This window comes from Myxocyprinus asiaticus, chromosome 5 (genome assembly GCF_019703515.2).
Source record: "Myxocyprinus asiaticus isolate MX2 ecotype Aquarium Trade chromosome 5, UBuf_Myxa_2, whole genome shotgun sequence".
Classification (NCBI taxonomy): Eukaryota; Metazoa; Chordata; class Actinopteri; order Cypriniformes; family Catostomidae; genus Myxocyprinus; species Myxocyprinus asiaticus.
Genome location: NC_059348.1, coordinates 14,430,156 through 14,443,713, shown reverse-complemented (window position 1 = coordinate 14,443,713; position 13,558 = coordinate 14,430,156). Strand labels below are relative to the sequence as shown.

The following is a 13,558-nucleotide window of genomic DNA, read 5'->3' as shown; positions in this document are numbered from 1 at the left end:
GAGCAAAACTGAATATATGGATGGCAATTCATAACCATTCAGTAAAGGAAAAACATGCTTATGCCTATAGTACCACTTTATATTAGATGATCTTAAGTACTGTTTAATTAACGATTAATTTCAATTTATATGATTTGATACAATGCACTTATTGCGCACAAACCGTATGTGTTGTAACATTGTAATTACATTTGAAGTAATATTACAAAATAAACAATTTTAATAACATATAATTACACAGTTTATTTATTAATACACTCCAGTCTTCATTTTCACCGCAGTGCAAATAATATACAAATAAATAATATTATATATACAGTATATATATATATATATATATACACACACAGTGCATTCAGAAAGTATTCAGACCCCTTAATTTTTTCACATTTTGTTATGTTGCAGCCTTATGCTAAAATGCTTAAAATTATTTTTAAAATATTTTTTATCTACACTCCATACCCCATAATGACAAAGCAAAAAACAGATTTTTGATAACACAGCAAATTGATAAAAAAAAAAAAAAAAAGAAATATCACATTGACATAAGTATTCAGACCCTTAACTCAGCACTTAGTTGGTAGCGATTACAGCCTCAAATATTTTTGGGTATGATGTGACAAGCTTTGCACACCTGGATTTGGGGATCTTCTGAAATTCTTCTTGGCTTCAAATCCGGGCTTTTGCTGGGCCACTCAAGGACATTCACAGAGTTGTTCCTAAGCCACTCTTGTGTTGTCTTGGCTGTGTGCTTAGGGTCATTGTCCTGTTGGAATGTGAACCTTCGGCCCAGTCTGAGGTCCTGAGTGCTCTGGTCTAGGTTTTCATTAAGGATATCTCTGTATTTTGCTGTGTTCAGCTTTCCTTCAACCCTGACCAGTCCCCCAGTCCCTGCCACTGAAAAAAAAAGCCACAGCATGATGCTACCACCACCATGCTTCACCGTTGGGATGGTATTGCACAAGTGATGAGCGGTGCCTGGTTTCCTTCAGACATGATGCTTGGAATTGAGGCCAGACAGTTCAATCTTCATTTCATCAGACCAGAGAATCTTGTTTCTCACAGTCTGAGAGTCCTTTAGGTGCTTTTTTGCAAATTCCAAGTGGGCTTTCATGTGTCTTGCACTGAGGAGAGGCTTCCGTCTGGTCACTCTGCCATAAAGCCCAGATTGGTGAAGTGGTGTAGTGATGGTTGTCCTTCTGCAAGTTTCTCCCATCTCCACACATGATCTCTGGAGCTCAATCAGAGTGATCATCGGGTTCTTGGTCACCACTCTTACCAAGGCCATTCTCCCCTGATTGCTCCATTTGGCTGGGCTGCCAGCTCTAGGAAGAGTCCTGGTTGTTCCAAACCTCTTCCCTTTAAGAATTATGGAGGGCACTGTGCTCTTGGGAACCTTCAATGCAGCCCAAAATAAAATTGTAGCCTTCCCCAGATCTGTGCCTTGACACAATCTTGTCTCTGAGCTCTGCAGGCTGTTCTTTTGACCTCTTGGCTTGGTTTTTGCTCTGATATGCATTTTCAGCTGTGAGACTTTATATAGACAGGTGTGTGATATTTCAGTTTTTTTATTTTTTAATAAATTTGCAAAGTTATCAAAAATATGGTTTTTGCTTTGTCATTATGGGGTATGGAGTGTAGATTGATTTGAGAGAAAAAAACACAATTTAAAGCATTTTAGCATAAGGCTGCAACATAAAATGTGAAAAAAATGAAGGGGTCTGAATACTTTCTGAATGTAAGTATTCAGAAAAGGATCAATTATTCATGGAAACATATTGTACATTGACTCCAGTATTCTCCAGTCCAATATTCTGTGACACTGGCCATTACTTAAGCAGCTGCTGATATTTCACAACTGACATCCTGGTACTTGATGCTTTTCTTGCATTAGTAGACGTGACTATGCTGCTGCATTTCTCCTGTGTAAAGTATGTACACTGTACATACTGCTTCATTTTGTTTATCACGGGCAGCATTCTTATCTCAAACGAGTTCAACGTGAAGCTGATGCTTTCGTGCTGAGAATATTGCATTCTGAAATTAAAGGTGGCTCACCCGATTTACCTTGACATTGCATCTTTTGTTTGTTTCACACAAATATTTGCCTATGTACAGAGAGAATACACACTACCAGAACACTGAGTTTTTTGTCAATGGATTTCTTCATTTTAATACACACTGTCCTCAATGTCTTTTTGTGAAACATTAATTAATACTATGATGCAGAAATGCTTTTATACCAGCTTCAGCCACATATGCAAAGATATTATTCATGAACTTCAGTTTGTGAACTGTTTCAGCACATTTTAATATGATGGGGGGATTTGGGGTTTGTTCAAATTCTTAACTCTAAATATAAGCAACAATACAACCTTCACAAACACTACTATAATGTATGCTGTTTGCTGTACACTGGAATTGTTTTATTTGTTATAACTTGAACGTAAAAGAGCTAGAATGAGCTAGAAATTCCATATTCAGGGTGGCATTTACAAACAATTTTGCATTAATGAATATATGTAACTAAATTGAAATGTAACCATCAGAGAGTGAAGGAGGCTGTTCAGTGAGCAGTCTTGTGCACAGAAGTAATGGAGATAATCAGTTCTTCAGTTTTATAGGGACATTTCTTCAGGCAGATATGAGACTGGCAAGGTGGTGAAACAATGCTAAGTACTCTAAATCAGCCAATCATGAGAAATAACTTACTCTGCTTTCATGAGCCATTCAAGGCCATTTAATACGTCAGTGCACTGCATTTTCATTCCGTATTTATGTGCTATCTGATCTGTGGAGCCCTGACGGAGGAGGGATACTGAGGTGTCTTTCACTGGGATGTATAGCTCGGATTTCAGCATTTATCTTCACTGATTTTGTTAAGAATCGGTGGGATTTAGCGGAATGGATTTGAACATGGGAAAACGTTTTCAAACGAGTCAAACGACTAATCGCACTGCTGATGAAATCAGTCTGTACTTACCAAAATTCAAATCACTGCTTTTCAGTGGCCAAAGTAGGAAGAGTGGTTGAGCCAATGTAATGTACATTTTCTGAATGACATGTCCACAGAGTGGCGCCAAAAGCAGAGTTATATTTTAGTTGCAAATGATGTAATACAGTCAACAGGAATGCATATTTTATTAACCACAAGTCCTAGCCCCAACACTAAGCCTAACCATCAGTGGAGTAAAAATTTAATTTAGAGCAAAAATGCTACCTCAGAATCGTGCTCACCACTGATAATGTGAAAACGATTACTTTCCTTGTTTCCATGGGACCAGAACCGTGTCCCGCAATGTTGCTTGCACAACTCAGAGGGAAAAGTGATCATTTTGGAATTGATGCAAAAATGTCTGATTGGGGGCTTGTCAGTAATTTGGCATAATGTGGTTGATTTCGGGGTGCATGAACTTTTGGAAACAACTTGTAGATTTCCTGTATGAACATGCTGGAAAACAATATACTGTAAATTTACTTTAGAAACAAAATTGTATATGATAGTAAGACTTTTTCAGAAATATGTCTTGAATTGAGTTTATGTATATTTCTTACCTGGTTGTCAAATAAGCCTTTAAGCTTTTAAGCTTAAAACTATCACAATTCAGTGGGGTTCATTCTTAAAACTTTAACATAAAATGTCATTTGGTTAAGATAAATATTAAAATAATATTAATCATATAATATATTTTCTCTCAAAATAAAACTAACACAATTCTGATTGTGAATTTTAGATATTGGAAAACAAGATAAAAAATCTGATTACAACAATTATTTTTTTACAGTGTGAAAGCACAATCAAATTAGCCACAATATTTAATAAGCAAACATGCAAGGGGAAATGAACTTTATGACTGACAGGCGTTCCAGTTGTCTGGAAATTTGCATTGCTTACTGTGGAATTCAATGGCCACAAATTCCATGTGGCTCTGTGAATACTGCAGGTAATGGCTGAAAGTCTGTATTTAAGCATATCTGCATGCGATCCCTGCCAGTTCAGGATTTGTTTACTAATATGTTAAGGGCATAGACCATATTAGACAATAGTTCAGTTGAGGTGATCAACAGCATGTCTATATGACACTGTTACCACCCACTCAAGACAGATGTGTACTTTGATTTTAGACAAAGCCCAATAACGAAACTACTTATGGACCATTTCAAGATGGTTTAAGGAAGTGACAACTTTTTGTTCCTTGAACATTTCCTGCTAGTTGTCGAACTCAGACTGTGCCCCAAATGGCATAAATCACCCTCGGAAGAGCACTTTGAAGGGAGAACAATAATGATAGTCATGCTGTAAGATCGCTTCAAACAATTTCGAAGTGAGTTTCGGATGACCCTTATTTTTGAGCCCCACACCTTTTAGCCTTTCAAAGCTCTCACAGTGGATGGTAAAGTCCTCGAAGGGCATAGGGATGATCACTTCTGAATGGAACGCACCCTCATTCAAAACAACAGTGGGATGCACTTAATTCATTGTGGATTTAACACGATTAATGTTACTAACGCTAACATGATTTATGATACCGGAAATGCTTCAGGAATAGTTGCATTTTAATTCCTTTGTTATTGTTTACATGCTTGAAATGGTCTATACATTGTAAATTCTCCTATACTAAAGGGGCATTTGACCTTTATTTGAACTCAGATTTAGATTTGCATTGAGATGGTTTGTTGACTTAGCAATGGTTACTGAACACTGTGTGTGTTTGCTGCTTGTTTTTCCTCAGTGCAACTGCATTATGTGATTACTATTGTGATTTTTATTAGCTGTAATTTTGCAAATGCTTTTATTATGGCGATGGACTTTAATTAGGTGGTGAACAGAGAGACATTTGAGCAAATAATATTTTATAATTTATTAAGGTGAGATGAAATGGCGGTATTGTGCATTTTAATTCAAACAGACGGTCACACTTTATATTAGGTGGCCTTAACTACTATGCATTAACATTAAAAACATACAAGACTATGTATTTACTGTGTAACTACATGTTGTTCTGCAAAATTCCCACATTTGCTGCTACTGAGATTGAAGTACGGTTAGGGTTAGGATTAGGGGTTAGAGTTCGGCTTTGGGGTAAGGGATGGGTTAGGGGGTAAAGTTAACAGTGTAATTACAAATGTAATTAAATGCAAGTACTTTAAATGTAATTACAATGCAACAACATGTATGTACATAATAAGTACATTGTATAAAATGGTTAAGTACATATTAGTTAAGGCCACCTAATATAAAGTGGGTCCAAACAAACTACTGTGCATTTCTTTGTGTTCCTTGTTTTTGAAAAAAAGCATTTGTACAAACCCTCATATTAAAGGAATAAGCCACAAGAGGCCATGAGTTACAATGATTTTACCACGGGGAAGGATCTTAAATCAGAATCTGAATTCAGAGTTGGAACTATCCATTTATAAAAAAATTAAAAATATATATTTTTTCACTTTTTAGGTTGTTTGATTTACAGAAACATCAGACAGTGTGACTTCCAAACAGTTGTGGATATTTTTTTCGTTCCCCTGATTTGTTCCAGTCAGCACAATCTCTGAGTTCATTCTGCTACAGAACAGAGAGCTCCCTGGTGGCCCCCAGCCCAGACAGGAAGATATCCTGGGCTCTCTTCACATCCCTCCAGCTCCTTACTGGTCTCCCGCTGACAGCCCACCAGCACCCTTACATGAGTGCTGGTTTAGCCTAATGATTCACTGGCTGAACAAGTTCAGCTTGCAATGGTCTTAGAGAACAATGCGCAAAAGTGAACATTTGGGAATGTGATAGAAATAGGAACACGTTATTAGTCTTCATGAGTAAAGCCACCGAATGTCACATAATAATAAACATATTCATTAAAACTGAATTTTTGATTGATGTGTTTTTTCTTTTTCACTAGAACAGAACCAATGTCTGCAGTTTACTTTGAATGCTTCACATAACAGAACATTAGCAGATGTGTTAATATTTCTGCTGCATGAATGAACCAGATTTGATGGAAAAAATTCTATAAACAAATTAAACTTCTCAGAAAACAATTTCAGAATCGTACCATTGAAATAGCCTTCAATTGTGATAGGCAGATATATACTGTATATATATATATATATATATATATATATATATATATATATATATATATATATATATATAGTTGCAAATGTCTATAGCTGCATTATATTTTTTACAAATATTGTTCACTTTTTATTCTTTTTGAAGACATCCTCACCATGCAACATTGCAAGTGCCTAAAAAATGTGCACGATACTATTTAAAGTATATATAATGTATACAGCAATATGACATATAATTATATATGCCACAATGGAAAATGCATGTATTTCATTGCATTAGATAATTAAATATCAAACCAAGTGCCATTTAATGTAAATAAATTGCAAAATTGCACAAAAAGATGTTTGTTAAGTTTTAAATGATAAAACAATAGATATCCTGTTTAAAAAGAGGACAAAAAGTATTTGTAAAGACTCTTTCTAATTGTCAAACATTAGTGGAACATGTCCATTGTTGATATGATGAACTACACCTGTGGTCACACTGCTAGAAAAAATGTCTCAGAAAAGTGAAGTTAGGTCTGAGAATAGGTCTAGCATCAAATTTTAAGATCCCACTTGGTTTGATATTTTGCTATCCATTGCAAATGTGGCAAAAGTAAATAAAAGTTAAGTAAACAAAGACTATAAAATATATACTCTTGTTGACTTTAGAAGGTTTAATAGACTTGGTATAGACAGAAAGTACTTCTTTATTGTTGCCATTCAACAAATGCTCATTTATAGACATTTATTCATTATTGAATTTCTAAAACTGAATATTTTCAAGCAATAGTCACTTAATGACCTTGTGCTTGTGTTTGTGTTTTTGACAGGAGCTGGTGGGGAGTAGTCCTTCTCAGAGGAACTGGAAGGGAATCGCCATCGCTCTGCTAGTCATCCTGGTCATCTGCTCTCTGATCGTCACCTCCGTCATTCTGCTCACACCAAGCAAGTGTTGCTGTCTGCATGCCTTTCAAATACAAGAATCAATACAACATTACCAATACACTATGCCGAACATTTGTAGCAATTCACATGTGATCATATAGACTCACATGCTTTACCTTTGTATTCTTCAAACAGACATGGTTGTATATAATATTCTTCTATCAGCATTATCAAGTCATATGTTAAAATGACAATGAAATTAGTAGGATTAGGCCTGTGCAATTTTTCAGTCTGGTTTATTCACATGCTTTCTAGATCAAAGCCACCCCTTTACTGAATAATGTGGCCACTGTAAAATGTAGATGTTAATAAGATCCCATTCAGCATTAATTTGTAAACTGTGTCTGTTAAGTATTCAGCAGAACATCACAGTTAGACTTATTGTGTTGTTTGCAATTGTTTATGTTCCTTTACAGTTACACATCCTGTAGGAAAGAGAAAGAGAATCTATTTAGCGTCTTATAATGTATGCTTCTCTAATTAATCCACTCCTACCTTTTAGATATCAGAAAGACTCTCACATGTGCCTTGTCTAGAGTTTCAGAAGAGATCTTAACAATGTCTGAAACTATGCTCAACGTGTGCAATTTAAAGTCAGAGATTTCGATTTTCGAACATTTTCAAAGTCTTCCAAAAATGATCTAAGCTATGCTATCCACATTCATTTTAAAGCCCTGTACTCTTACTCTATATCAACAATTGTCTAATTTGTTTCTACAGTTATTGTTTCCTAACTTGGAATTTTAGGAGAAACATCAGAGACACATTAAAGAAACATACCTGAGAACTCCATTATGTCTCCTAAGCCAAGTAGCTGCAGTCAATGTATTCCTCAAAATTGCAGGTTCAATTATGGCGATTTTCCTGGGTAACTGATATAGTGCGAATATAATATGACTGTACATTTATCAAGAGGAAAGTGGGTCACTGTGTTCTCCAGAGTTCGTTTAAGTGGGTTTTTTTTTTTTTTTCTCAAAAACAAGTGATAGAATATGTATGCAGATACAGATCAGTTGCTGGATAGCCTAAACTGGGAGTAGCCTCAAGAAATAAGCGATCTCATTTTTAACCCAGGACTAATTTAGAGTGAGCTGTATACTTAATGGAACTTGCTGAAAAACATTAAAAAATAGCCTGAAAAAACGAAAGCAAAAGATAAGCTTTTCTCTTGTTAAAAATGTTAACTTCAGTTAAAGGCAGTATGAAATTAAATTTGACACTATTAACTTTCTTAATAAATATTCCTTGTCTTATTGTGTACAATGCAGCAGTACCTTTTATTACTTAGAATTTTGGTTTTAATCTTCTTTTTTTAAAATCTAGTCATTTTCTCTGCCTCCGAAATGACTGTCCTCTAATTTTCCAACCGCTCCCCTCCAACCACCTAGCTCCATTCTGGTAATGTCCACGCTCCAATCAATTCAAATGGATAAAAGAATCCCAGCCTACATTTTTGTCTTTGAATATCCTATTCACATGAAAATACAGTATGTCACATTGTGTAAGTAAAATGGGTTGCGAATGCCCTTTTGTGTGAAATTTAAAGCCTGTATAGTTTGCTGAATAATAAGTATGTGACAATTCAGCATTATAAGCAGGGTGATACAAACAGTAAAGCGTCCCAGTGCTGTTATTATAAATATCAGCCAAACAGATTTACTGAACTAACTGTTGTATAAATAGTAATGAACAAAAAGAGAGGAACTATCTCATATTCCTCTTCACTATGTGTGTGTTTCCATGTTGCTCTTATTCCTCCATCTCAGCCCAGTAACAAAGCATAAAACACCTTCCAAATTGATGCTTATTGAGTAGTGAGATGAACTATGTGGGAGAGCGTAGTCGTCTAATAAAAATAAATAAATAAATAAACTCAGTCTGATTAGATCAGTGTGTGCAGATCAATAGAGCTCTAAATAGAATGAGACACACTGTTGAGACCCAGTATCACCCTCCACCTCGTGTCAGCTCAAGTAATTGGCTGTGGCCCTGTGCACGGGCAAGGGAGTTATTTGCCAAAGGTAAATCTCATGGGACAAGAAGCCAGACAAGATGGTGGGAGCTATGCACACCCTAAAAAAAACTGTTGTTGTTATGCCCAGTTAGTGGCAGAGTTATCTGCCCTCGGGCAAGTAGTTTGATAACACTGAATACATTTCTGAAGCACTTTCAAAATTTCAAGTTTGCCAAACTTGGACACCAATGTCTCCAACTCTCGAACTTTGTTCAAGAAATTGCACAGTGCGTCACAACTGTAGTTCCAACTTCGGCCACTTGTGTGTGTGTGTTGGATTCGGAAAGCATAGACTGATTTTAGGAGACAAAATATTCGATTTGCAGTGATATCACTCTGGAATGAAAAGGGAGTAGGAGGTGCATAAGAGACGGTGTAGACTTTTCTACCTTCTGTCAAACTGGTAAATGTAAGATCCCTTAGTGGCAAGATGGAGAAGCTAATTATGCTGACAGGTCAGTGGCAGTTTTACAAATGCTGCATTGAGTGTTGCACAGATGCTTGATTGAACTAATTGATTCCCAATTCTAATGCTATCATTAAGGGCTTCCAGGTGGTATGCAGACTAAGGAAACCAAGAAACTGGGAAAAATAAAACAGCAGGTTTGCCATCTGTTTGCACAATATGGTGCAATCCTGACCACAGTGCAATTAAAAAGTGTCTCTACAGTGGCTCTAGTGCTTCAATAACCAGTGACCACAGAAACAGCAAGAAGACTGACGAGGCCAGTGCACTACTTTGATGCAGCAGACTGGGATGAGTGGATAATATTGACGGTCTTACTTATTGCACTGCACAGTACATAAACATGTTGACACTGCAATCACCAGGAAAGTGTGCGGATTCCTAGATGACAAACCTCAAGACATCTCCGACTCAGTGAGAGGAAGAGTGATTGTTGGGCAGAAGAGAGAGTGGAGAAAAGACTCCGTGCACAGAGTAGAAGGCCTTGATCATGTCTTCTGTGCAAAGGGTTTGATGGACGAGTGGAATAGTCTCATCTTAAGCCTACATAGGTTGCTCTGGGACTCTGGCACTTGTTCTGCTTGGTTCTTCTGCCCAAAAATAGCCACCCAAAATGTAAAGGCCCAAATTCTTGCTGGTCCTTCAAGGTCCCATCCCAAGTGTGCTCTGGGTCCCTGCTTCATAAAAGTTCAAAGTTGAATTTTGTCAGGGGATGCAGTGTTACATTGCCAAAGAACTGTGGGCCTGAGCCCACAGTGTACTCCTTTAACTCCTTAACCCATTTCTTCCTGCTTATCTTCTACATGGGTGTTCGCAGCCTACTACTGTGGGCTATAAACACAGACACCTTGCATCAGAAAACTGTTTGTTGATGAAGCTTGGGTCCTTGGGGTTATGAGGCCAACTTACAGACCTATGGTGCACTTTGGGTGTCACTATTGCCTCATCTGAGTTTGTTTGTGGGCTTTTGACAAGGGTTTGCAAAATTAAAAGGGTGCGATGAAAATCGCATCAATAGATCACTCCTGATAAGTATTTTAGAACTTGATTTTCCATATAGACCTTTGCTGGTGTAAAAGCACAAGTGCTGCAAAATTGTTCTGACGTGCTGCTTCGGTTCGGCTCACGCACTGCTTTTCCGTGTGATGTAAAACAGGCATAATAGCTGCTCAGAAATGTTCTTGATTTTCATTTGTTTTTTAGAATGTTTTACTATTTTGTGTTTGAGAGACAAACTCTTTTAGATTTATGCAAAAGTTTCAGCCTAATCTTATTAAAATCATGTGATTGTGGCAAAGTTTTTGCAAAATGATGTGGTTCATTTCATGTATCACAACAGTTTCATGGTGAAATGTGTGGTAGGGTTGCATGGTTTACCGGTATTAACGAAGTATCACGATACCAAAAAAATTTAAATGGTACAATATCATCTTGTTGCTAATTTCGGTACCATATTACAGTATGCTGTCATTAGCAAAATTATATTAGATATGACATTTTTGAGATTAAACCAATGACAATTTTAAAATAAAATATAAAACCTCTAGATATGGCCAAGTGTGATCATTAAACAGCAGAAGGATGTAATTTAATTAAACAGTATACAGTCACATGCGCTGCACACTACAGAGTGAATGAGAAGTGCCGCTCTGCTCTGTCCTCTGCTTCACACACACACAAAACACACTAATGGTGCTTAATTTTCATGCAGTGTGTTAAGAGTATAAATGGCTGTTAACACTTAAATGAACTCCTCCAGTGCAGCTCGGGGATTTCAGCTCGAGAGGCGTGATAGGAGTATCCCAGCATTAATGGGAATCTTGATATAACTAACCCGTCAAAAACAGGAAAAACTCGGGGGGCCTGGGTAGCTCAGTGGTAAAATACGCTGGCTACCACCCCTGGAGTTCGCTAGTTCGAATCCCAGGGAGTGCTGAATGACTCCAGCCAGGTCTCCTAAGCAACCAAATTGGCCCGGTTGCTAGGGAGGGTAGAGTCACATGGGGTAACCTCCTCATGGTCGCTATAATGTGGTTTGTTCTCGGTGGGGCGCGTGGTGAATTGAGCGTGGTTGCCGCGGTGGATGGCATGAAGCCTCCACACGCGCTATGTCTCTGTGGCAACACGCTCAACAAGCCACGTGATAAGATGCACGGGTTGACTGTCTCAGATGCGGAGGCAACTGGGATTCGTCCTCCGCCACCCGGACTGAAGCAAATCATTATGCGACCATGAGGACTTAGAGTGCATTGGGAATTGGGCATTCCAAATTGGGAGAAAAAGGGGAAAAATCCCCCCCCCCCCCCCAAAAAAAAAAAAAAAAAAACAGGAAAAACTCAAAGGTCTGTCAAAATAAAAGTCCCTCTACGAAAGCTCTATTCAACTGGAAGTGTGAAATTATCGACAGAAACATATAACTACTGTATAAAAATGTAATATTCAAAAAGCTGCAATAATACTCATAATAACAACTGTATAATATTAAATGGTATATTATTATTATTATTATTATTATTATTATTATTATTATTATTATTATTATCATCTGTAAGCAATATCACAAGCGCAAGTGTATTATCAGCATGTTGTGATCCAGCAATAGCAGCCTTTTGCCACAGGTAAAACAATTTTTTTTTTTCATTAATACTGTGAAGCTCTGTTGTGCACCATTTTATTTTACCAAAAGTAAAATTGTAATTTTTGGTAAAAAATAAAATAAAATATGAATTGTATTTTTATTAGATTGAAGCTGTATGCATCAGTTTGATTAAACACCATTTTATAATAACATTTAATTAAAACATTTAACATGGAATCCAGAAAAATGTAAATGGAAAATGCATAATTTGTCTCTGTGGGACTTTATGCAGTTCTTTTAATCAAGTAATTTTCTGTGTAATTTCAACAAAAATCTGAGGCTTTTTATTTGTTGATATAATATCGATTTAGTATCGATACCAAGGTACCGGGGCTGGTATTGTACCAAAGCCAAAAGTTTGGTATCGGAGCAACCCTAATGTGTGGTGCTCCCAAAAAGATGGTGTTTTACAGATTAATGCTCTATGGAGTTTAAAATGAACAAAACCTACCTCTCTAACCTAAACCTTTAAAGTAAACCTAACCAATGGTGTCATAAAATGCAAATATGAGATGATAGAGCATTAACCTTGAAAAACTCATCTGTTTTTCTAGTTTTAAAGAAACTAAACCAACAACCATACCCTAAATCCTACATTTAAACCTTTAGTGTCATTGTAATTTAAACACATAGTGTCATAAAAGAAAATGTGAGATGAAAAACAATGGCTGAAGCATCCACGTCATTTCATGGTGCTTCTGTGGCACCTAACCTAACCCTAGCCTTGGTCTTCCGTGTTCAAAGTCCAACACTTAGCTATCGCGCAACTTACATTGGAATAAGCTTCAAAATGTATTTGTTTTTGTAAAGCAAACATTAAAATGTATCATCTATTAAAACATGCGTTATAGTTACAGAGCGAAAAATCCTTTTGTTTATGAACTGTTAATCTGTTGTTTAATTGTGATTTGTGTGAAAGTGAATAAAAATCATTGTTGTTGTTGTACCTCTAGTGTATATTTCACTAGCAAACTACTGCGATACATACAGTAGAACAAGCCACATAAAAAAAAATTTTATGTGCTGTTTTGGAAATAGATGCAACCTTATTATTACATACAGGTTTCTATGACCTGAAGGGTTTAATTTGTAATGTTATTGGGAAACCGGGCTGGACTTTATTCTTGATCTGTTTTTAAAATTTAAAATGTAAAGCTTTTAAAACTATTTTACACTTTCAGGCAAGGCTATGTCAAGCCAACATCAAACTGTCTGCTCTTGTAATATTGTGAAAATCTTCTGTTCACAGGTGAGGATGACAGTCTGGCTTCCAAAAAGAAAGTCACCATTGAGAATCTCTTCAATGGAAAGCTCCAGGCCCACGACCCTGAGGCAACATGGCTTAGCGGTGAGTGGCATTTGAGTCTTACAACCTTTCAGCAGCTAGAGGAGTGGGTGAATGCAGTCTCTTGTTTCATCATCTCATAACAACAAAGGGAGA

At 36.8% G+C, this 13,558-nt stretch overlaps 1 protein-coding gene across 2 annotated transcripts in view; it reads left to right on the top strand.

Annotated features, from left to right (window-relative positions):
- Positions 1-13,558, top strand: part of LOC127441627 (dipeptidyl aminopeptidase-like protein 6) — a 220,770-nt gene that overhangs the window by 165,745 nt on the left and 41,467 nt on the right. For both annotated transcript variants that reach the window (XM_051699245.1, XM_051699244.1), the window contains 2 exons: positions 6,885-6,999; positions 13,367-13,465. In XM_051699245.1, the coding sequence (XP_051555205.1) occupies positions 6,885-6,999; positions 13,367-13,465 (214 nt within the window). The remainder of the gene's footprint in view (positions 1-6,884; positions 7,000-13,366; positions 13,466-13,558) is intronic.